At 39.6% G+C, this 23,696-nt stretch overlaps 1 protein-coding gene across 6 annotated transcripts in view; it reads right to left on the bottom strand.

The window, feature by feature from the left end:
* The window catches only part of STAU2 (staufen double-stranded RNA binding protein 2), a 194,234-nt gene that overhangs the window by 82,794 nt on the left and 87,744 nt on the right, over positions 1-23,696 (bottom strand). For all 6 annotated transcript variants that reach the window (XM_075213652.1, XM_075213654.1, XM_075213653.1 and 3 more), the window contains 3 exons: positions 16,667-16,804; positions 7,433-7,564; positions 6,641-6,698 (listed from right to left, as the gene is read on the bottom strand). In XM_075213652.1, coding sequence (XP_075069753.1) covers positions 6,641-6,698; positions 7,433-7,564; positions 16,667-16,804 — 328 coding nt within the window. The remainder of the gene's footprint in view (positions 1-6,640; positions 6,699-7,432; positions 7,565-16,666; positions 16,805-23,696) is intronic.

Below are 23,696 nucleotides of genomic sequence, written 5' to 3' on the forward strand. Positions count from 1 at the left end.
GCCTTACAGTTTTCCCCCCAATATTGTTTTCAAGTAACTGCTACAGGATACGATGTCTTCATTGCTCCTTTTTATGCCAACTTTGTCAATATATAAGGCCAAAAAACATGATGAAGCGTTAATTCCTCCAAAATAGTCCAATAAGTCTTTAGAGCAGGCGTCAGCGCCCCGTGGCTCTCCAGCTGCTGTACGCCCTTGTCAGGCGAAGGCTCCATAGGTCTACTTTAAAATCATTAGTTTCTAAAACCAATCACTACTACTACAGTTTAGAATTTGCAAACATAAGAAACTTTGGTCTGATCTACCAGACTGACAAATCAGTGTAAGGTGAACAAATTGATCTACTTAACCTACAGTGCTCTAAATGTAGCCTTTAGTAAATCTCCATTTTGGCGGCTGAGGACAATCAAAAATTACCACTTCTGTCACAGAACGATCGGATCTGTACTGGTGTCGCTAGTGTTTGCCATGACAGATTGCTCTGACTGAGAGAAGTAGTAGCCGGGAGAGTTAACGTGCTTGCACTAGGTCCGCTAGTGACAGAAACACAGAATCTACCAGTTGATTTAACCCTTGGTGTGCCGCCACACCAGGCCCAGGACCAGTGAAAATATAAGGCGATAGAGAATGCTGAAAACAAGGAAAACACTCTGTATGTTTAACATCTTTGTTACTACTGTAACTAGCATTTACACCAATGGAATTGGAAAAGGCATATCAATGTATCAATGAGTCAAGCTGGCTTGGATCTTGTGTCCTCCTCTGCTGTGTGATTTAGATTACACCTTATTACACCTTCTACAGACAATCTGAAGGCACCTCTAACAATAAGTAGATGGTTTGATAAATAACAGCCTTATCAAGTGATTCTTTGTTTACAGCTCTCTCCATGGCCATACATATGACAAATTGTTTGCTGATTTGGTCAATCATCAACTACATCAGGCAACCTTGAAAAATCACATTGTTCAAGATTGCTTTAGCCTGTGGAAAGGTGGACATGACATGCTGGGATTTGTAGGTCTACAGCAGCTAGAGCGCTACAGCTTGCCAACCTCTGGTTTAGAGGAAAGACCAGCAGATCAGAGAAGGGAATACAGAATGATGGCATTAAGATACATACAGGTAAATCTTTCGATTGCTGATGAGCAATTACAATCCTGTATTACATGCACGTTTAATGCTGGATTGCTGGGTCATTTCGAAACCACTATATAGTGTATTTACAAATGGACACCTTCCAAAAGCAGCTTTTGGCTAAAGCTTGTTTCAAAAGAACATGTTTCATTCGGATTCTTCTCATTAAAAACTTTTAGGAAACATCTTCACAAACATATACTGTACACTGATCAGTGCAGAAATTCAGCTGATAAAACATTGGAAAGTCTATCAAAGAGTAACAAAAAAAGAAATATCCCCCCTACAGGTACAATACACATCTCCACTCTGGGAGGGGGAACTGATTCAAAGGGTGTGAACACAATTTGGTGTTCATTATGCAATCATGCACCCTGCAATGCACATGAATACATGTAATCTCACAGAAAAAAGGATTATCTGACAATCTTTTCTGTTTAAATGGCATATCAAAGACACCACAGATAGCACTACCATGAAATGAAGACTCATTATAACCATAGGATTCAGTTAAGGCTTACTATGCATTTAATGTCTACCACCTAAACTATGTATCAAGGTTCAGCTTTCTGTTTGCTGTATAGATACTATCCCAGAATATCACATCACAGACCATTACAAATTCTCATTCTATACTGATTATATTTCTTACTTTTAAGAACTTGTCCAATAATACAATAGCAGCTGCGTTTATCTTGAAATACATTTAACAAGACTAAATAAATGGTCAGATCAATAATATATAATAAAAATAAAGCACACACAGACTTTTATATCAACATCAAACAACTGATATAAAAAGGCATACATAGAATAATGCCTGTGTAACTAATTGTAATGACACATTAATCTAACATTCTCTCTCCATATTTCCTCCATGTTTTGTCTTCGAGACACCAACATACATTACAGGTTTGTGCTTTAGGTTAATATTGGTTCTAAAAAGTTCTATGGCATTTATAAAAGATACATAGACATCACAAGTTAAAACAAACTGATATGATATGGTGAGGACAGCCCTGCTCGTTAAGAGTTTACAATCCAAAGAAGGTTCAGGTGACAGCCCAATAAGAAGTTCGGTGGACTGCACTGATTGGTTTGCAAAACATTATAGTCATTTCCTGATGTCCCAGAGCAATCGTTTGGGATTAAGTGCAAAATATATATATATATATAAAAAAATATATTATTGTTTGCCTTTTCTTATTGTGCTAATAGGAGAATCCATCTTGGCTGTACACACTGTTTTGTTGACTAACACTTTCACTATGCTGTGGTTATTTAAAAGAGATACAAGTGTTTTGTAATAGGATTAAAAGACAAACACAGTGGGACCATGCTTTAATCACAGCTTTGCATATGTAAATAGGACACTTTCAGCTACCCTAGCTTTTACAAACACCCTCTGTGAGCTGATGAAGATGTCACATACTGTACATGTCAAACAGTACTACTGCCTGAATTGTTACATTCTAAACACACACACAGCCCAGTTGAGAAACTATAATTACGGGTGTGGTCAAATCTGACTCTCTCCATATCGCATATATAATAGCGCAATCAGTCACCATATTGACTGCATCTGCCTGCTGTCCAAATTGATAGCTGAAACATCCCAAGTAGATGTTGATGAAGACTGGCGTTCTTATTCGACCCATCTTAGATATAATTTGCAGACAATTAGGTTTAAAATGTCCTAATGAATTGGCAAAATTGCAGCACATTAATCAACAAAAAAAACGTAACAGAATGTCATGAAACATTATGGAATAGAAAATCTGTGTACGGTATGTTTATTCTAAATACAGAAATTAATAAAGGCTTAGTGTGCACCATTTTTCAAGATCTGCGCAGAGGATGTGTTGCAAAATTGCAAAAAAGATTAAGATAGGGAACAAACAGAATAAATATTAATCAGTGAGCTAAACAATATAAACACTGGGCATTTAATCAGAAAGGGTGGAAAATTGAAGATTGAAAGGTATGACAAAAATATGCAGAGCTGGTTAGGTGTTCCTCAATGTGTGCACAGTCAACAGTGTTCGGGGTCGGGGACGTTGTATTGAAAACAGCACTGCTTAAAACCAACAAAAGAAAAGTACCAGAACATTCTGCATGCACTTTTCTCATGGGCCTAATGGCAGCAGCAGAATAACCCTAGGCCAGTGGATCCCAAACTTTTTCAGTTCAAGACATCCTTAGGGTCTCCATAATTTTTTTAAGGCACCCCTATAATTACCAAGTAGTCCCCCGCCTTGCTTACCACTGGCCCTGGCCGATGCACCCCTGTGAGACCGCAGAGGCACCCCAGGGAGCCTAGGCGCACAGTCTGGGAACCACTGCCCTAGGCACTCATTTGTAGGCAACCCACAGAAAAGAAACTCATCCAGCTCCTGTTGATTTCTTAGCCAGTCTTATCTGTTACTCAATCTGGGTTTTCTAGGGGAAAACAAAGAGCCACAATTTTCCCCTAAATAATAATAACATGACCTTGAGATGGTCAGGGCGGAGCCCCTTAAGTAAGAATACTACATAGTGATCTGACAATACCTCCAGGGGTTATGACAGATGAAGAGCACAGATGTGAAGGTACATCTAATAAAACGTGTATAGTGTGTGCACATGAATGGGTATGCTGATCGGGACTTTTTTTTTCTTACATTCGTTGGTAAAATCGTTAACTATATCGCATCGGGAGAAATTTTTCTGTAGTGAGTACCCAGTCTTAAAGGTCTGCAAAACTTTGTACTTTGTCATTGCTTTAACAGAATATCGTTAGAAGAGTGTTCTGAGAGCCTCCCTGCAGCATAGTGTAGTATTTAATGACCGCTCCTATAAAACTCAGTTATATTATACAGAATATTAACGCCTAGAAACACTGCAGTCAACAGTGAAACTAATGCAAAGCAAAGTGAATGCTTGTCAGGTCATGTGCGTGTACAGCTTCATTTTCAACTAACAGCATCATTAATAGGCCTTAAGAAAAAGCCCTGAGAACATATTATTAATGACTCTGTGTATTAGGCACATCCGTTTTGCAATCTCAGCTTCACTTGACTGGGAGCTGTACTGATGGACTGAAGTGTGTAGTGGTGTTCCTTATATACTGAGAACAAAGACAATTGTATTATAATAAAAATACTCTGCTCCGATTTTTCTAATACACAAAATAGGCAAATGACTGGCATCTACAACAGACCCAGAAAATAAAGTCTTTTGTACTACACATTGTTACTAATAGGTCTATTTTTTTGAATAAAGTCAGTAAATGTGTATCAGTAAGGTAGGCGTTCAAATATATGTCAGCAAAGACAGTAGTTTAATCATTCAAATGTGATTTGTTCAGCTCAATAGAAGTAACACTTAAGGAATATATTCACTGTGCTTGTACATCCACCCACCATACGCTGCCCTGCATTACATTCACCCTTTATATGGCGCCACAAGATTTCCGCAGTGCCGTACAAAATACAAACAGTGGACCATACAGGACAAAACAGTAAAGAACAATAAACCAATAATACCAGGACTACAAAAGCTCCAAGCATAGCTAGTACAGTGGCGTTGGAGCAGAAGAATAGGTATAGAGACAGAAGAGAAAAGGGCCATGCTCGTAAGAGCTTACATCCTAAAGGGAGGGCAAACAGACATCAGGCACAATGGGGTGTCAGTGGAGGGGATCCAGCACAAGAGAAGCGAGTAACCGGACAGGGGAAGAGAAAGGTGGGGAGATCAAGAATGGAGAGATGGTTAGGTGGATGGCTGGTTGGCGAGAGTAACCGGACAGGGTAAGAGAGAGGGGAAGAGAGAGGTGAGGAGATCAAGAATGGAGAGATTGTTAGGTGGATGGCTGGCAGGCTTTGAGGAACAGATTTGCCTGTTTGAAGGTGCTCAGATTAGAGGACCGTTGTATAGAGCTAGTTCCAGTGAAGGGGGGCAGCCCGGGAGAAATGCTGGATTCTGGAGTGGGATGAGGTGATGATAGTGGAGGAAAGGCGATGGTTATTGGCGGATCGTAGGGAACCGCGGGGAGTGTGAATGAAGAGTAGATTGGAGATATATGGGGCAGTAGAGTGAGAGAGGGCAATGTAGGTGAGGGTATGGAGTTTGAAAAGGATTCTGTAGGAGAAGGGGAGCCAGTGTAAGGCAAGGCAGAGAGGGGATGCAAAAAAAGAACTGCGTGAAAGGAAGATAAGTCTCTTCGCCGCATTAAATATAGAATGAAGGGGGGCAAGGTGGGAGTGGGGGAGGCCAGTGAGGAGAAGGTTACAGTAATCAAGTTGGGAAATGATGAGTGCATGGATTTGGTTTTGGTGTCATCCTGAGATAGGAAGGGCCAGATGCAGGCGATGTTGCGAAATTGGAAGTGACAGGATTAGGCAAGAGTTTGAATGAGGGGGGCAAACGAATGGGAGGAGTCAAGGGTGACCCCCAGGCAGCGGAGCTGGGGAATAGATGAGATGGTGGTGTTGTTGACAGTGATAGAGATCCAGATGGGATGAAGATCTAGAAGGAGGGAAGACTATGAGCTTGGTTTTGGCAATGTTAGTTTTGAGAAAACGTGAGGACATCCAAGAGTAGATGGCGGAAAGGCAGTCAGATAAACAGGTGGGGGGGGGGGGGTCAGGAGAAGAGATGTAGAGAATGTCATCAGCGTGAAGGTGATACTTGGAGACCGAAGCAAGAGTCGAGATCCCCAGGGAGGTAGTGTACAGAGAAAAGAAGAGATGGCCCAGAACAGAGCCCAGAGGGACTCCTACATAATGAGAATTGCTTTGTCTAAACTCACTAAAAGACTAAAGTGCAGTACGTACAGACATAACTCATCATGGTGGTAGAAAAGATAACTACTTTGAGGTGTCCTTAAGGCCAAAATATCAAGGGTGGATGTACTAACCACGTGAGTACATAGCATTAGTCCGTACAACAAAACTTCAACTCTGAGCCCACATTGCAAAAGCAGACACACGTCATCTGTAGTTTTATTAGAAACTTTATCTGATGCTTTTGTAGTTAGTAATTAGGTTTCGAACTAACAGCATGGCCAGTCCACCTTACCAAACAATACATTATTCTTTGGAGAAATACACTGTAAGAAATTGCATTAATTAAAACTGTAAAACATTTAAATATTCTACAAGATGAATGAAGCAATCTGCAAAAAGTGGTTTAGCAGGAACACTGGCGTAATCGTCCTCTAACTTGTAACCTTTCTTCAAACTCAATGGTATTTTCTCAAGAACACAATTGGAGCTGAATGTTTAATTTTCACACAAGTAATTACTTTGATTGTGGTTAACAGCAACGACCCAAATACACACTTTGTACATTGGTAAACCCACTTACCTCTCAGACAGGCACTATATACCATATTTGTTCCTTGCTATTATGTCAAACATAATCTGGGATATTTCATATCCAACCCCAACTCGACTCTTTCCCTTATAATCCCCATTCACCTATTCTGTACCAAAATTCAAGGAAGAACAAAAAAATCACTTACTGCTTGTTTGATCAGTGGCCCCAGAACCTTGATCACCCCAGGTCTGAAGGTCACCTTGCTGCAAAAAACAAACATATCTCTAAACTATTGTTCCCACTACATTACTAATATGTACATTGTAACGTGGCAATATAAAAGTTTGCTATATCACACCCCCACTTATAACTAGTCCACACCCCAAAGTTACTATACTGTGAGAGGATTATCATGCATAAATAAGACAGACAGGTGGGCTCAGAGGAGATAAGGGAAATATGTGACAGAGAATGGCAATGTACTGAATAGGGAGCACTCTACAGATTAGTCCTGGCCAACCTGTGGCTGTGCAGGTGTTGTGAAACCACACATCCCAGCATTCTCTGCCTGCTATCAGCTGCATATCTATTGGCAAAGCATGCTGGGGCTTGTAGTTTCACAACACCTGAAGAGCCACAGGTTTACCAGGGCTGCTATAGACAGCTATATAGTGTCCCTACCACTCAGCATTTAATTACAGTTCCTCTAAAAGGGAAGCACTGCAAAAGGCATTAATTAGAAAAGAAACATGTATTCGACTAATTCTACCCTGAAGCCTTCAGTTTCTGTGCTCTTGCTGTAGAAATTGCATAGCTGGGATGAAAAGCATGACAAAAAAGTAGCCTAGCTCTGACAATGCATGCAAATAATAAGGGGTATTACAAAATGGAAGGGACAAAGGGACACTTTAACCAGAACTTACTAGGAACAAAAAAGTAATGTTCTGAAAAATGCATTTATAGTATAAAGTATATACAATGACAATTACATCATTACCTTTGCAGAACTCTCTGCAACAGGAGTAGAAGCTTTATAACCGAGCTGCAACAACATGGCTTCCGCAGCATTTCTCTTTGCGGTCTTCTTGTTGGGTCCTGTTCCTGTGGCTGTTTCTTCCCCAATTTTCACCTGTACAAACAATAATTATAGCAATAATATTTATAATTAAGAGACGGTTGCCTGTTTAGTCAGAAGATGTGTAAACTATCTCTCACCTATTTAGAGGTGCTTTTGCTATATATATATATATCTCCAACTCTACAGAAGCAAGTTGCTTGTATGAGATGATGCTAACATTTCCATTTGTTTTGCCTTTAATGGGTGTTGATTTTAAAGGAAGGAACTGGAAGAAATCTTGAATTTAGCATCCATATTCATAACCAAGTCTATGAACTCTTCATATTCATATGCTGGGCAGCATGGTGGCTAACTGGTTAGCACTTCTGCCTTACAACACTGGGGTCATGAGTTCAATTCCCGACCATGGCCTTATCTGTGAGGAGTTTGTATGTTCTCCCCGTGTTTGCGTGGGTTTTCTCCGGGTGCTCTGGTTTCCTCTCACACTACAAAAACATACTTGTAGGTTAATTGGCTGCTAACAAATTTACCCTAGTCTGTGTGTCTGTGTTAGGGAATATAGACTGTAAGCTCCAATGGGGCAGGGACTGATGTGAGTGAGTTCTCTATATAGCGCTGTAATAATAATAATAAATTTGTCACCTGCTCACAGTGGAGGCAGCCATTTTGTGGGCTAAACCAATATTCAGCCTGGTAATTCACTAGGAAATTATGACATCACTGAGGCCTGAGGCACCATGGACGGGATACTAGGTAAATAGAAGGGCTGTATCTAGATAAGAACAAGGTGACTATTGTTTGTTTGTTTATTTAGTTCAAATGCATATGTTCTACACACGTTTGTCTTCATTGACTATTTATGTTATTATTTTTTTGGTAATGAAATTGAACCCTGGGGCATTCCTTCACAGAATTACATGGATAGCTCCCCATGAATTTGGCATCCAAAATTAATTAACTGTCTTTTATTAACTGAGCAAACTCTAGGCCCAAAAGGCAAATCAAGAATCATGAAATACTGAGATAATGTACAGAATGTGAACGACTGTAATGTGGATGTACCTGAAATAAGATTGTGCTTTGTAGGGGAAATGTTGTGCAGTATACAGTATATATTTATATTCTGTTTGTGGTGACCTAACGTTTCATGTTCTATATTATTGAAAACCTTCATGTTTCTTATATACAAATACATTTGGAATATACTCATTTATCCTAAGCCTCATTAATGGCTTCTAAACACCTTAAGTATACCAGGCCATTGATTAGGAACTGAATAAAAGTTTGAAAAAGCATATTACCAATAAGCAAAAGGATGCATGCTGAAGTTACAGGGCTTCACAATGTGTGCATAAATAAATAAAAAACCAGAACACCAGGTTTTGGGTGTGAGTCCATCACAGGTTGCTCCAACAGTGACAAGACATGGGGCCTGATGCAACCACAAACACAGCTTTCACTTAGCCCTGGGTGAGACTTGGAAAATCTCCTCAGACAGCTGAATCAACCATTCTGTTTCCCAATAGTATAATGCTGAATTTTAGCAATGGGAAACTCATGTGTCCACAGAATAAGTATACAAATACATTGTTGTGTGTATAATACTGCAAAGAAAATGGGACTTGAATATGAGATACTGTAGTCACATTCCTTGGGCAACTTGCTTCCCTGGTAATACAATAACTAAACTGCTTTCAGCCACTGTGGTATAGACAGGAATCAAAACGCTTTAATCCTCAGGTAACAATGACTTAAAAAGCAAGAGGAAGTCATTCATCATGTGGTAACTGAAACAGATGGTCATATGTGCCTTGATCTACATGTCAAGTCACGTGACACAGAATTAGACCTTATCTGTGTGCATGTTTTCTTTTTGTAATATGGAGTAACACCCACAGCAGCCTAACTTAAAATACATATTACTTTTCATTTAAAATTAGTATCCTCCCTGTGTGGGGACCTCCTATGTGTGTTCCTTTGTTTGTAACTCTCTCTTCCCCTCTTTTTTTTTTCTGTACCCCATATATCTTTGAAAATGTTTAATAAAAATATTGATGAAAAAAAAAAAAAAAAATTAGTATCCTGATATTAGCATTATAACTAAGTAAAAACATAGTATAATGTTAGCGGCACTATGGCAGTCGTATTTAGATGAAAAATAAGGTTAGAAATTATATTTAACCTATAAACATAAGAGAACAAAGGGTATTACAAATACCAATTTATACATTCCATTGTCCAAAGCGAAGTATAACTTTATGTTGTTCTATTTTTCTATTTACACCTTGATTTATATATATTGTGGTTGTCAGAAGAACTGTTTACTGAGGAAAACACTGTTAAACTTTCCCTCATCCACTGAACAAAATTCTCAAGAAAAGTTCCAATATATGTAAATATACATCCATCTTTTTATATAATACCAGCACACACACATAACCAACCACAGGATGCCATGGCAAATGGGCCCTGTGGGCCCCTCATAAAATGTATCCCCTTAAACATTAGAGAGATGTTTGAAATGTTAATGACCTTTTAGTAGCTTGAAAATATAATAGAAGCTCCAATATTATTACTGTATACAACTAAAATTTACGTTGTATCACTAATATAATAAAATCATTTTTTGAAAACATTTATTATATTCTAAAATATAAAGTAACTAGTTTCGGGAAAAAAATCATTCTGATTTGGGTATGGTGAGGCCAACGCATACGTTATATATGATCCGGATCTTTACTATTGCGACTGTGCAATGAAGTCGGGGTTGTGACGTCTAACCAGAGTCAATTTTGTATCGAGCTATTGCATACATTGCAAAGACAGCAAATATTTCTCATTGTGTTGGCCTCAGTTTGAGTGTGCTTCGTCAGTTCTTCACCTCATGCTACTGTGTTTTATAAAAGGTATGTATTTAATTTATATTTTTTATATACTGTGACCCTATGGTCAGGAAAATCGAATGAAGGAACAACTATATTTGGACGTTTTGATGATGCCGCTGTCAGTACTTTTGTAAATCTACAGGCATGCTTATCAATGATACAACATTCAGAAAAGTTTGATGAAAAAACAAAACAAGAAGCAAATGTTTGATTTTCATCCATATTCAACTGTGAAATCTTGTTATTACTTTTATTTACAAATTCCAATGCCTTGCTGTGAACGTTATCAAATGTTCTTGCCTGTTTCATCAACTTTGTTGTAGCTGAATCTACTAAACTCCATGCAGTAAACATATGTAAACTACTTGTCTGTCAATAACTTGATAACAGGGCTGTAGTTTCAAATATATACAAGTAACTGAATGCTGTCAATATTGTTTCAAACTTTAGAAGACTCTGAAGTAAAACATTGGAAATAGACTCTTTGGAAACATTTGCCAAATAAGAGGCAGAGGAAGAAAAAAGACTGGCAGGTGAGCCTATAGATGATGAAGGAAATTCCTCAGATTCTCTAGCTGATTTTCGAGTAAATGTGTTTAACCTAATAATGAACTGTATTTATCCAGTCACTAGATTCACGCTTTGTACAACAAAAGTTGTATATAGATTTATGCTGCTTGGACCCAGCAAAGTTTAAAACTATTGCAGAGAAGGGCCTTGAAGATGAAGCATTGGAAGTTATTATTAAGCTGCCTCCACAAATCAGCAAACATCACGTAATATTGGAATTGTTTTCTTCTGCTTCGAACTTTGACGTATTAAAGCTATTGCTTAATGATGGTCAGAATATGGATTCCAGTTACAAGTGTAGAATTTGTAGCACTTGCCCATTGTGTGCACTAAAAATTCTGGCATCCAACAGACTTGATGACAAGGCATATGATAACCTTTATAAACTTTATAAAGTCATCTGCACACTATCTGGCACTCAAGTCCAATATGAGCGGACATTTTCAACGCTAACGATTATAAAGACAAGGCTCAGAAGTTCACTATCTGAGGAGAACTTGGAATCATATATGTTGCTACCCATTGATAAGGAATTGTTAGATGAACTGAATGCAGAAGCAATTATTGACAGATTTGCACAATCATCTAGTGCAGTGGTTCTCAAACTGTGTGCCATGGGGTGCCTCAGTGACCTCACAGGGGTGCCACAGACAGGGCTGTGGTAAGCAAGGCAGGGGACTACTTGGTAATTATTTTGGCTTAGGGGTGCCTTGAAAAAATTATGGAGACCCTAAGTGTGCTTTGAACGGAGAAAGTTTTACCTCCACAGATCTAATGAATTCAAATGATTGCTCTTAATATATTAGATTGCATGGAATATGCTTTTGAACTACCTGTTAAAGTGTAAAATGTTCAGGACAAGCAAACTATTTAAAAATATCCATTTAAAATAAAAAACAGAAAAATTCAATTATAACAATCTGTATTTACATTTAGAATATATTGTATACGGCCAGTAACGTATGTACACTGTAATAACTAAAAAAATATAAATTTATTTCGGATTTTTTTTTTCCACTTACGTATTTTTTTAACATTTTATTTATTTCTTATAAAAATTAAATGATAGTCTTAGAGTTGTGGGTGGGGCCCCTATGTGTTCTGGCAACCAATATTTTTAGACCCAGTCCACCACTGTTTGTGTCGAAAGTAATTTCCAAAAAGTGCACTTGTAACATGTGACATAATTTAAAAAACAACACAAAAAACAATGTAATTATACATTTAAAGCCAATCATTTGTTGCAAAATGTGAAAATCTGTTGTGTCTATAAGTCTACTGAGGGACACAGTGAACTTGCAGTGATGGTCTCTTTAGAACAGCTCTGTGACTTACCTCCCAACAGTGGCGGATCCAGGGGGGGGGAAGGCGATCGGGGCATTCGCCCCCCCCTAGCAACAAAAAGCTAGGTCCCAGCCGCCGATTAAAATGGGAGGGGTGGGGCTAAGCGCGAGCGGGGCTAAATGTGGGCCAGCCAATCAGAGTGGTCCCAGCCGGCGACCACAGCAGGAGGGGGCGGGGCTAATCGCGGGCGGAAGGCGGGGTTAACGCAGGCCAGCCAATCAGAGCAAAGGAGGGGCGTGATTATGCAAAATCGCCCCCTTAAACATAAAGTCTAGATCCGCCCCTGCCTCCCAAATACTTATCTTCCCGCAAATATAAAAAAACATTAAAAATGTGTGAAGGCATTGGGAAATTACTTGATAGTGCCAAGAAGTCAACCCAGTGAGTTCAATTATCATGGCTGGTGCCATCTCTGCTCCTCCTCTGGTATTCATTAATGTCTATCTGAAGCTGACAAACATGGGGAACAACTGTTTACAGCAGTGAACATGATACTAAAGAAAAACACCGGGCACACTACATATCCAAGCTGGGGTATACACAGGGCCATCTTAACAACATCATGGCCCCCCAGGTGAAGCAGTGCATTGAGGCCCCACTCACAGGAACAAAAATGTAAATTATCGATAAAATTAAGTTTATATTTATTGTTACCTGCAATAAAAAGTCAGTATTTAAACATTAAAAAACATGCTGTACTACAGAGAGCGACAAATTCTTTTTACAATATCTCGCCAAGTGATAAAGAAAATAACCAACAATGCTAAAATGTTCACAATAATCACTAAATCAGTACAACTCTTACCTCGCTGCTGTATCCAGGGAAGGAGGTTTCATGCTTCTTGTCTTACCCAGTATCAGACACTGTGCCCTCCATTATTCTCCTGTTTGCCCCCCTTCATCGTGCTTCTGTCCCCCCCCCCCCCTGTATCAGATACTGTGACTGTGCCCACCATTTTTCTTCTATTTGTCCCCTTCATCATGCTCCTCTGGTCTCCCCCCCCCCCTCTGCCCCGGTTTTAGATACTGTGTCTGTACCTCCATTATTCTTCTATTTGTCCCCTTCATCATGCTCCTCTGGTCTCCCCCCCCCCTCTGCCCCGGTTTTAGATACTGTGTCTGTACCTCCATTATTCTTCTATTTGCCCCTTCATCATGCGCTTCTGGTCCCCCCCCCACCACCACCACTGTATCAGATACTGTGTCGTGCCCTCCATTATTCTTCTATTTGTCCCCTTCATCATGCTCTTCTGGTCTGCCCCCCTCTGCCCCGGTTTTAGATACTGTGTCTGTACCTCCATTATTCTTCTATTTGCCCCTTCATCATGCGCTTCTGGTCCCCCCCCCCCACCACCACCACCACTGTATCAGATACTGTGTCGTGCCCTCCATTATTCTTCTATTTGTCCCCTTCATCATGCTCTTCTGGTCTCCCCCCCTCTGCCCCGGTTTTAGATACTGTGTCTGTACCTCCATTATTCTTCTATTTGTCCCTTCATCATGCGCCTCTGGTCCCCCCCCACCACCACCACTGTATCAGATACTGTGTCGTGCCCTCCATTATTCTTCTATTTGTCCCCTTCATCATGCTCTTCTGGTCTGCCCCCCTCTGCCCCGGTTTTAGATACTGTGTCTGTACCTCCATTATTCTTCTATTTGCCCCTTCATCATGCGCTTCTGGTCCCCCCCCCCACCACCACCACTGTATCAGATACTGTGTCGTGCCCTCCATTATTCTTCTATTTGTCCCCTTCATCATGCTCTTCTGGTCTCCCCCCCTCTGCCCCGGTTTTAGATACTGTGTCTGTACCTCCATTATTCTTCTATTTGTCCCCTTCATCATGCTCTTCTGGTCTCCCCCCCTCTGCCCCGGTTTTAGATACTGTGTCTGTACCTCCATTATTCTTCTATTTGTCCCCCTTCACTGACCTTTCTATCGCCTTCTTCTCTTCTCTTTTCTGCTTTCTTTGCTCCTCGCTTGCTTGTCTGTCGCATCAAGGATCCTTTGTACTGCGTTCATCACCGAAAATGCCAGGCGTGATGACATCACACTCAACATTCAATGCAAGCGCAGTTCCTCACTCTGTCTCCTCCTCTTCCCTCCCCTCCATTATCGGCACTGGTGCTGCTAGTTGCACACACTCTGCATTAGTTCAATGCACACCTCTCTTCCTTCCTCCTTCCAGTGTTCTTTATTCACTCATACCTCTCAGTCCAGTGTACCTGTCCTCAGCCGGATTGTCCATTCTAGTTGTCCATTTACACTGCACTTTATTATGTTTTTCTTGTACTTCTCTGTATGCCGTGTTTTATTTTCTCTTACACACTATGTACGGTGCTGTGGACCCTTTGTGGCACCAAAGTATAAAGGTGACAAGCTTATGGTTATTTTTAAACACTGTTTTAACCTCTCCTTACCCCCCCCCCCCCCCCCTCTAAAGAGACACCAGCCCTGCAATGACCAACCTCAGGCTGGTTTTACTATGGCCTCAGAGTCCATGCGTATGGACTTCCTTTTATAGTGGAAACCAGACCAGGTTGCCTATAGCCAGACTGGTGTCATACTTCAGTAAAAGTGACTCTTATTACATGAATACAGCCCTCTTAGGTTGAGTTTTGAAAAGTGATGGGTTTCTTTACCATTAGTCTAAAGAAGGCCGCATACAGGCCACTGTTTCATATTCAACTTGACCACACTTTGCCATCACGCTGACTGCCCCCATGACCAATACAAGCAGACAGCTTTCAGATGTCACAATCTCCAGAGGACAATTATTTGGGATTATGGGTTTTCAGATAACACAGTGATATCCGGTCATTATTGCAGCATGTGGGCACTTTAATTTTACTAGACACAACTATTATTTACAGGACTTGTATATTTCTGCAGCATGGGGAGTGTCACTGTTTATGAATTACAGTGATAGACTAATTGTCCACAACAGACAACTACTCTGTGGGTTATGCAGATAAACCGCATACGTCATCACTGAAAATACAAACCCTTATTTGCAACAGACTTAACAGGGATCGAATAATGGAAATAATTTTAATATCCCTTGCCTAGCATGCAGGGGTGGGTCCCTTCCCTAAAATCTACGCAAAATACAGCCACATGTACAGTAGGTAGTATTTTCAGGGCATGAAAATGATGATTTGCTGATTCTGTAGGTCAATGATGGCCGTGGTAATAATTTCATAGAACGCTGCTGTTCCAGGAACACAGTTGCGCCCATTCAATCTTCCCCAGGTAATGTGCTTTCACAAGATAATGTTGACGGATAATGAAAGGAGTCCTAGGGTAACGACCTACATCTTTCTGTTAGAGCAATATGAGTTTGTACAAATCATCCTCACTACCCCTCGAGGTGAACATTCCTTTTAATACAATGCTCAAACTGCGTAGAGTGGATGTTTGAGGGATTAATCACATCTTTAAATTAAGAAGTCTAGAGAGAAAAAAATGATTCTTTAAAATAGTGATATAGATGAGAGGAATCCACACACTTTTTATAAATAAGCTCTTTTGTATAATTCACGTTACGACAGAAACTCCATAGGCGTTGAATAGCCTTTAGTTAAGAAGCAACAGGTTCTCATTAAATAAACAATCCACAACTCTCTGTTTTAAAATCACCTTCAGGAATCTGGGCGACACATTGGCCAGTATACATTGTGGTTATTTATTTCTGCTTTGAAAAGTAGCATCCTGAAAAATAGTGTCGGAGATCCCTTATAATATATTACTATAGTAAACCCTCCCCCAGGTTTACTATAGTATTGAGAATGCACTATACTCATCAACTCAGTGTGCACCTTATCAGCATATGAAACCTGCATATGTGGTTTTGAAGCAGTTATCATGCACTCAGCAAAACTCCTGTTGTCAACAGCGTAAAAAAATATATACACCTTTGTTATGTGGTATTATGCATTGATGCCTACACAGGTCCAAAACTGCTGAATATAAATATTAAATTAAAATACTAAATTAAATATTAAAACAGTTGCATTAGTCACTGACGCCCTACTATAAAAGGCCTGAAAGCCAACCAATGGAAGAACATTAAACAAGTCTGTGAATATTTAGGGTGTACAGTAAAATATGAAGGTTTCTCCACTCCCTGTATTCATACGTAAAAGTCCATCTTGGCAATACAGATACTTTCTATGTAACAGGTGGTAGACATCAACAGTCAAAACTGAATGTGTTCACTGACACTTCTTTTTTTTTAATTTGAAGAACACAGCACGAATCTATAAGTCTGTGTAACACTATATATTTTAATTTTATAACCTAGCAATAACATTCACAAGTGAATTCGTAGAAAGAATGGTAAATCTGATACACTACCTGCATAATGAACTCTCTTCTGCGTTGAATTCCTCTCTCCGACAGCAATACATACTCGGGTTCCTTCTCCTTCTTAGCCTGCTGGATCTGAGCCAAGCGACTGATTGGATTCATCCCCTGGCCATATTCTGGGGAAGCCTAAATAAAAGCATCAAAACAATGGTACCTGAGAAACGGCAGTAAGAGGACTAACATTGTGGAAAGAAAGGTTTTTATGCTCATTGCTTTTAAATATGGGGCAGTGTTTTCATGTTCTATGTTATAAAAATAAAATTAATGCTTGAAATTAATGTTTTTTTTGGCACTATGTGGTTACAAGAACGCTGAAAAGCAGTCAGTCACATATTGCCGCCCTGTACATTATGCTCGTAACAAAAGAGCCAATCCTGCAGCTTGACAGTGGCCACTTACTATATATTTTTCGAAATGAAAATGATCCGATCTACTTTGATTACTAGTTTGCAAGTCATTCACATGATATTATTAATTTGTCAATATCAGCACCTATGTCTATTGCTTCTTTTAGACAACACAATCAGCTAATTATGAAACCATATCTACCTATTGCTTACTGTAGTGAAAAGTCACCAGAGGGATCAATTACATAAATACACTTCAGGTCCACAATATAAAATGGTATAGATGGCCACACACATATTATAATAATCAAAGTCAATCAACCGGTTGGCAGAGGAGAGGGCAGTGGTTGTGTCTTTGGATGCGGCCAAGGCCTTCGACTCGGTCAAGTGGGCCTATCTCTAGTGTGGACTCGACAAATTTGGAGTTGGACCACAGCTCCTCAGCCTTGTCCAGCTGCCTTACTCTGCTCCGGCCGCCAGGATCAGTGTTAATCGCTTTACTACTCTCCCGTTTGGTCTGGGTCGAGGAACTCACCAGGGATGTTCACTTTCGCCATCTCTGTTTGACTTGGCGATAGAACCTTTAGCTTGTATGATCCGTTCTCACACTAATATTAGAGGTATCGGGATGGGAAGGGTCATGGACCACATAGCACTATATGCCGACGACATGCTGGTCTTCTTGGAGTTCCCAGATAGGTCTCTCTGACTCTCCTGTTAGAGGCTTTTGGTATTTTCTCGGGCCTTAGGATCAATTGGAACAAATCATTGGTGTTTCCACTGGGGTGGTGGCGGCCTCCACCAGGGGTGCATAATGTATCATGCCCGTCATTGCTGTGGACCTCCAGGTTTAAGTATTTGGGCATTCGGGTTATGGTCCCGGCATCCGACTATGTAATATAGACCCAATTACTGATTACCTTAAAAATAAATCCCATACCTAGCGGAGACTGCCTCTCACAGTTACTGGCAGGACTAACCTTATTAAAATGCTTATCTATATCCCTTACAACACTCCCCTATGTACTTGCCGCTATATGTGTTTCCAAAAATTAATAACCATTTAATTCTTTGGTCGGGGGGGAGGAGCGAGGGTGCAGTTTAATACCTTGTGCAGGACCAAAAACTCGGGAGCGCTCCCTAATCTCAGAATTTACGATTCCGTGGGTTGGCACAACTCGAAGAGAGCCAAGGTAAACCGCTCTTTAAATATATATTTATTTTGACTTCCCTAGCAAAGGTGGTCATAGCTTGGAGCTGGATTGGTTTGGATCCCCCTAATGACATTCATTGGACTAATTTGGTAACGGAGGTATGGAGGCATGAGCGGGTTATGTATGAAAGCCGTAAAAGTTTAGCACCCCTGGTACGAGTCACAATATGTTCTTCATCCTCACGAGGATGATCTGTTGGGGTCGGGAAGTCATTAATATTATATTCGGTCTCCAGCCCTGCGCAGTTTTATATATATATATATATATGAAAATTTTCATACAAAGTGGCTTGATGCAGCCTGTAGTGTGTGCATTGTAAACATACAAATAAAGCCTAACGGGCCTGTAACTTTCTTACATTGCTTACAAACTGAAAATGTATTTCTGCTCTGTCAGATCAAAATTGCTGTGTGCGTGCAATTATTTGCTTTTGGATTTAGGATACAATTAAAAAAATACTCAGATTTAAAATCATTTGATTATAAAATAACTGTACAGAAATGCAATCATTCATTATTTGGTTTTTGTTTTGTTAAACAAAAGTAAAATGAATGTAATATATTATTCACAATAGAGCAACTATGAACAAAAACAAAATCAGGTAATTGAGAGGAGGTGGGAGAAGCCATAGACCAGCGGCTGTATATCCAAGACTTAAACATACACTAATGCGCCCTCACAACTGTCCCAATCTCCTCTCTAACTCAGACTTGCTGCTCTTGTTTCAGCTGTGCCCTCTTCCAATCACAATACAAGCTCTCTCATGAGCAGGGCCTTTGTTTTCATGTCTGCATTTATTTTGTCTACTTTGCATGTCCTGTTTTCCTGTTGTACAGCACTGCAGTGGCACTTTCCAAATGTACGATAATAATAAGCAATTTAGGAAGAAGCATACAGGAATAGCACACAGAACCACATTGAAGAGTAGTAGAAAGACATTGAGAAGACAATAAATTGGAACTATGGGCTTGGAAAAGAGATTACAGATCAATGCCGATAGGTCTTTTGAACAGTTCTCAGGACATCCTAGTTCTACAAATCTTATTCAGGAGGGAACATCTGACATGCATCAATTCCAAGGATTAAAGTTAGCGGTGTCTTTCTCTAGGCTAAGATTTTGGCCCAATATTAAACTGAGATTAAAGGGTATGATGCAATACCACAGAAGGTCATTTTAATTGCTGAAAGGATTTTAAGGACCACTAAACTCCCGAGCTGAAATTTCCTGAAGATAAAATGCATTGCTCATTGCTAACCTGACCTTCCACTGCAGCTTTGTTAAATTGTAAACAATTGCCCCTTTCACTCCATTATAAACAGCTAAAGCCCCTCACACACTAGCACAGGGTCCTAATGGGACTGAATACAGACACAAAATCTGAGCTACAGTTACATCAATGGTCCTACCTCTGTGCATGAATCCACCCATCCATATACTGTTTTATCATAGAGACATCTCAAATGTATAAATACTTCTTTGTGGAAATTTTACTTCCTAGAAATATTTAAAATAGTTTACAAATTGACCAACGGAACAAAAACAAAATCTGCTTTTTCTGCATTCCTTCATGTATAGTTATCCTCTGGGCTTTATATGTTAATATTTATTCAATAAGAATATTTGGAATGTAAAAATACCCAATAATCATATTCCGTATACACCACATAAGGTGGATTGTAGTGCTCCAAGGTCCACCGAGATAGATACCGTACATGATGTGCTTAGATGCACTGACTTTGGCAACTATACACCTCTGTAGGTAAAGTCTACAAGACTGTCAATCAGTCAATCTGTTTGTTGTGTTTGAAAAGGAACCCCCTTCCCTCAGGGAAATCCTGCTGTAGAGGGATGTAAGAGCCTCAGGCAACATGGATACTCATCAAGCAGATTCAGACATCACATCATCCGACACACATACTATAAAATGTAGAACTGTTGGAGCCTCATCAGTTGATTAACCCATCAGCAATCACATTAAGCAAGAAATATACAGATTAGCTCCACACATATAAACTGGAAAAAAATAATAGAGTGCTCATAAGGAAAAATCCAACAGTCCAATGGAGTGTATATATGGTTCAGGTGATAGGAGACCTATGCTACAGTTCCATCTAAAATGTGAAACACAAACTAAACATTGAGCAATTAAATGTAAGTAAACCATTATTGGTTCATGAAAGGATGTGATATCTCAATATTCAGTTGCCATTAAACCCCCCTAGCACATCAAGAGATGAGCAGACAAGTGATATTTTACAATGAATAGCCACCCAATTCAATTCTTCTTCCAAACTACTAAATATTTTTAGTAGCAATGTAGATTTTGCCTTAATAGAGAGATGAAACGGATACATATAAATATACACAGAGCTGTAAACAGTGTCCCTGATACAATTTTGTTTTTTAAACCTGAGACATAGTGATGACTCCGGGATTTGAACCGAGGTCTTTAGACTGTCAGCCCACTTAACTGCTGATCTAATTGTCAGAATTAAATAAATTGCAAGTATATTGCTGGTTCTGAGGGTTAATATCTTCTGAAAAACAACAACTATCCACCAGGTAATAATCATTATACCGACAGCAATTTTATTCTACTTTCTATTGATAATTATTTAAATACATCGAATAATTACATCAACATTAGCGTATGCAAGAGATTAATTTTTTGGAAAGTCAGTAAAAGGGACAATCAACTAACTACTGACTTTTGCTAGAAGGATGCGGATAGGAACACTCTGCTGCAAATACTTTCATAAGTCTAAAGCAAGGAAAGTTCTTCCAAAAACGTCTGATTTATGCCAGATGGGTTACAGCCATGGATGTGACTGTGCTGCTGCTGCACTGGAGAAAGGAATGACTCGATCCTTACGTAGACACTAGGAGTTTCCCTTAGTGGTCAATTGAATAAACCACAAGGTCTCTGTCACAGGTGTCACCACGGAACATTTATGGTTAAAATTATCTCTCATTTTTGCTCACATTTTGTGGAGGCGCAAGCAAAATTAAGCAAAGTTTTCTGTACCATAATTGCCAGTATTGTGCTCTGAAACACTATGCCGCCATTGGAATCTGCCCCCAAGGGGTCAATTCAATTTCCAGCGATATGCTGTCGGATATCACTGCGATGTCCGGCTATGAACATTACCGGCCATTACGGTAGGGAATCACCCCATGGGTGAGGGGATTGCTAGATGGCAGGAGGTTGCAGTAGTCAATATGTATAATATTTTATTTATATATATATTATATATATATATTTATTATATACACATACATATATATACATTATATACACATACATTATATACACATACATATACACACACATTTCACTGAAAGACAAAAAAAATAAGTTTTCAACCTGATAAATAACGGTCTTAACATTAACGTGAAGCCCTACTAGAAACATACTGGGCTACATCCTCATCACAACTAGAGCAGCCTTAGCCCAAAATTGGAAAAAAATAATATAAGATCCAGTTTAGTTTCCACATGGAAACTTCAGGAATATCCTTCTTGACTTCAACTTCCTCTCCCTTCAATAAATGGCATTATTAGATTACTGAAGGAGAAGGGTTCAAGATCACCTGACCCCAATACTGTTTCTGATCCGTGACCCTTTAGCATAGACAAACCCCCACAGACCCAATAATACACGTTGTATATGTAAACACATTTAACTACAGACTTATTATGTCCAATATAATGCCCAAAGTGGCCCTTAAATACAATTAGGCACATTTCCTTGTATCAAACATTGTAGCAGTACTATTAAATATAATGGAGTAATGCGTCCTTTACGTGGACTCATGACCGTTTCCCCTATAAGTCAAGGTGAGAAATTAGTCTCAAGTCGCACGATCCTAGGAACAGCAAAAATAAGGTGCTCACCTCACATTACGGTCTCCCAACATGGCTGTACTCATGCCACCCATCACTCCATTCATTGGCCGCTCACAGCAGGAAAGAGCGCTGTGACTGACCCGTAAAATGGGTAAGGCTGGGCACACAGTATCCAAAATTTCTCCCAATGCAATATCCTTAACGATTTTACCAAGGATTAAAATAACATTTTAAAACATCCTGATCAGCCTGCCAATTCATGTGTACACACTAATCACATTTACCTTCAGATCTGTACTCTTCATCTGTCATAACATCAACTGAAAAGAGCGTGACTTTGCACACTCTATAGAGATCTATGGACACTGTCGGTCGTCACTGCATACACACTGCAGAGTTGATTCCATCATTCAATGACATTTTTAGTCCGGTTTAAAAATCAAATGTAATGATACGAAGAGCCTTGGAATTAGAATTGTTCATCATTGCAGGGTACACACTAATGTAACATCAAGCCGAACGCTCGCTCATCATATAATTGCCCGATTATCGGCTGAAAACACTGTCGTGTGTACCCAGCCTATGGGCAGGAGGCCGAGGAAGTATATTTAGTGCAAGTGTAGGATTGGGCAGTCCTTGCATAGACTCACTATTAAACAGAAAGTGTTTTATACCTGTGATACAAAGTGCTTAAAACACTTAATGAAGTTTCCAATTTGATTTTAATCTATTGGTCAAACACGTATGCCTATTAATATTAGGCCAAATGACTACCTTGTTAAAAAACAATGCAGATAAAGACAGAGGAGAGATTGAATGATCTTTTGTGCAAACATTTCTACAAGAGAAGGAATCTAGTGTCTGATATATGGCGGCAGGCCGCTGAAGAGCTTATTTGTGCCTGCCAAACTGATTTACAAGGCAAGCTGCTGCAGAAAAAGCTATTGTTGGGCTCCACATTCTATTTTTTTTCTGATACACAGCATCTGCTTTGTAAATAACCAAGGTTGGACCCAATTTATATATTTTCAAAACCACATTTAGTATGTTTATACTTTAGATGTGATTTATTTATATTTATCTACAGTAACAATGAGATTTGTCTTTTGCAGCGCTGTCAGTGTGTAACTGTTTGCTGGTAATTAATCAACGAGCCATTACATCCTTTGACCAAAGTTGGCTATACAAAGATATTGTACCTACAGGAATTTTAAGAACTGAATGTTCTGCTTTGACTTCTGATGAAGCAATTTCCACATGTCCACCCAAAATATTATCAGTTGTATGCTTTTGCAAAACAGAAATGTTTATGTACCCATGAGGCACAAAGGTTAGCCACCGCATTAACTAAAAAATGGTGGAGCCAAAGTTCCTTGACTCAAATCCCTTAAAGAACAGATGTAAGATAGTGATGTTGAATATATTGTATACTGTAAAGTCGCCCTCGACCTCCATAAGTAATTTTAAACATGTGCCAGTGACAGGCAAAGTGGAATAGCTGGAGGGCCGCACAGAGGAAGGAGTGAGACCACAGTGCACACCCTCCTCCTCAGGGTATGCCGTGTGACCTCCCTGCATTATGCGGAGGACATCATGTGACGTGGAAGTCG

Source organism: Mixophyes fleayi, chromosome 5 (assembly GCF_038048845.1).
Source record: "Mixophyes fleayi isolate aMixFle1 chromosome 5, aMixFle1.hap1, whole genome shotgun sequence".
Taxonomy (NCBI): domain Eukaryota; kingdom Metazoa; phylum Chordata; class Amphibia; order Anura; family Limnodynastidae; genus Mixophyes; species Mixophyes fleayi.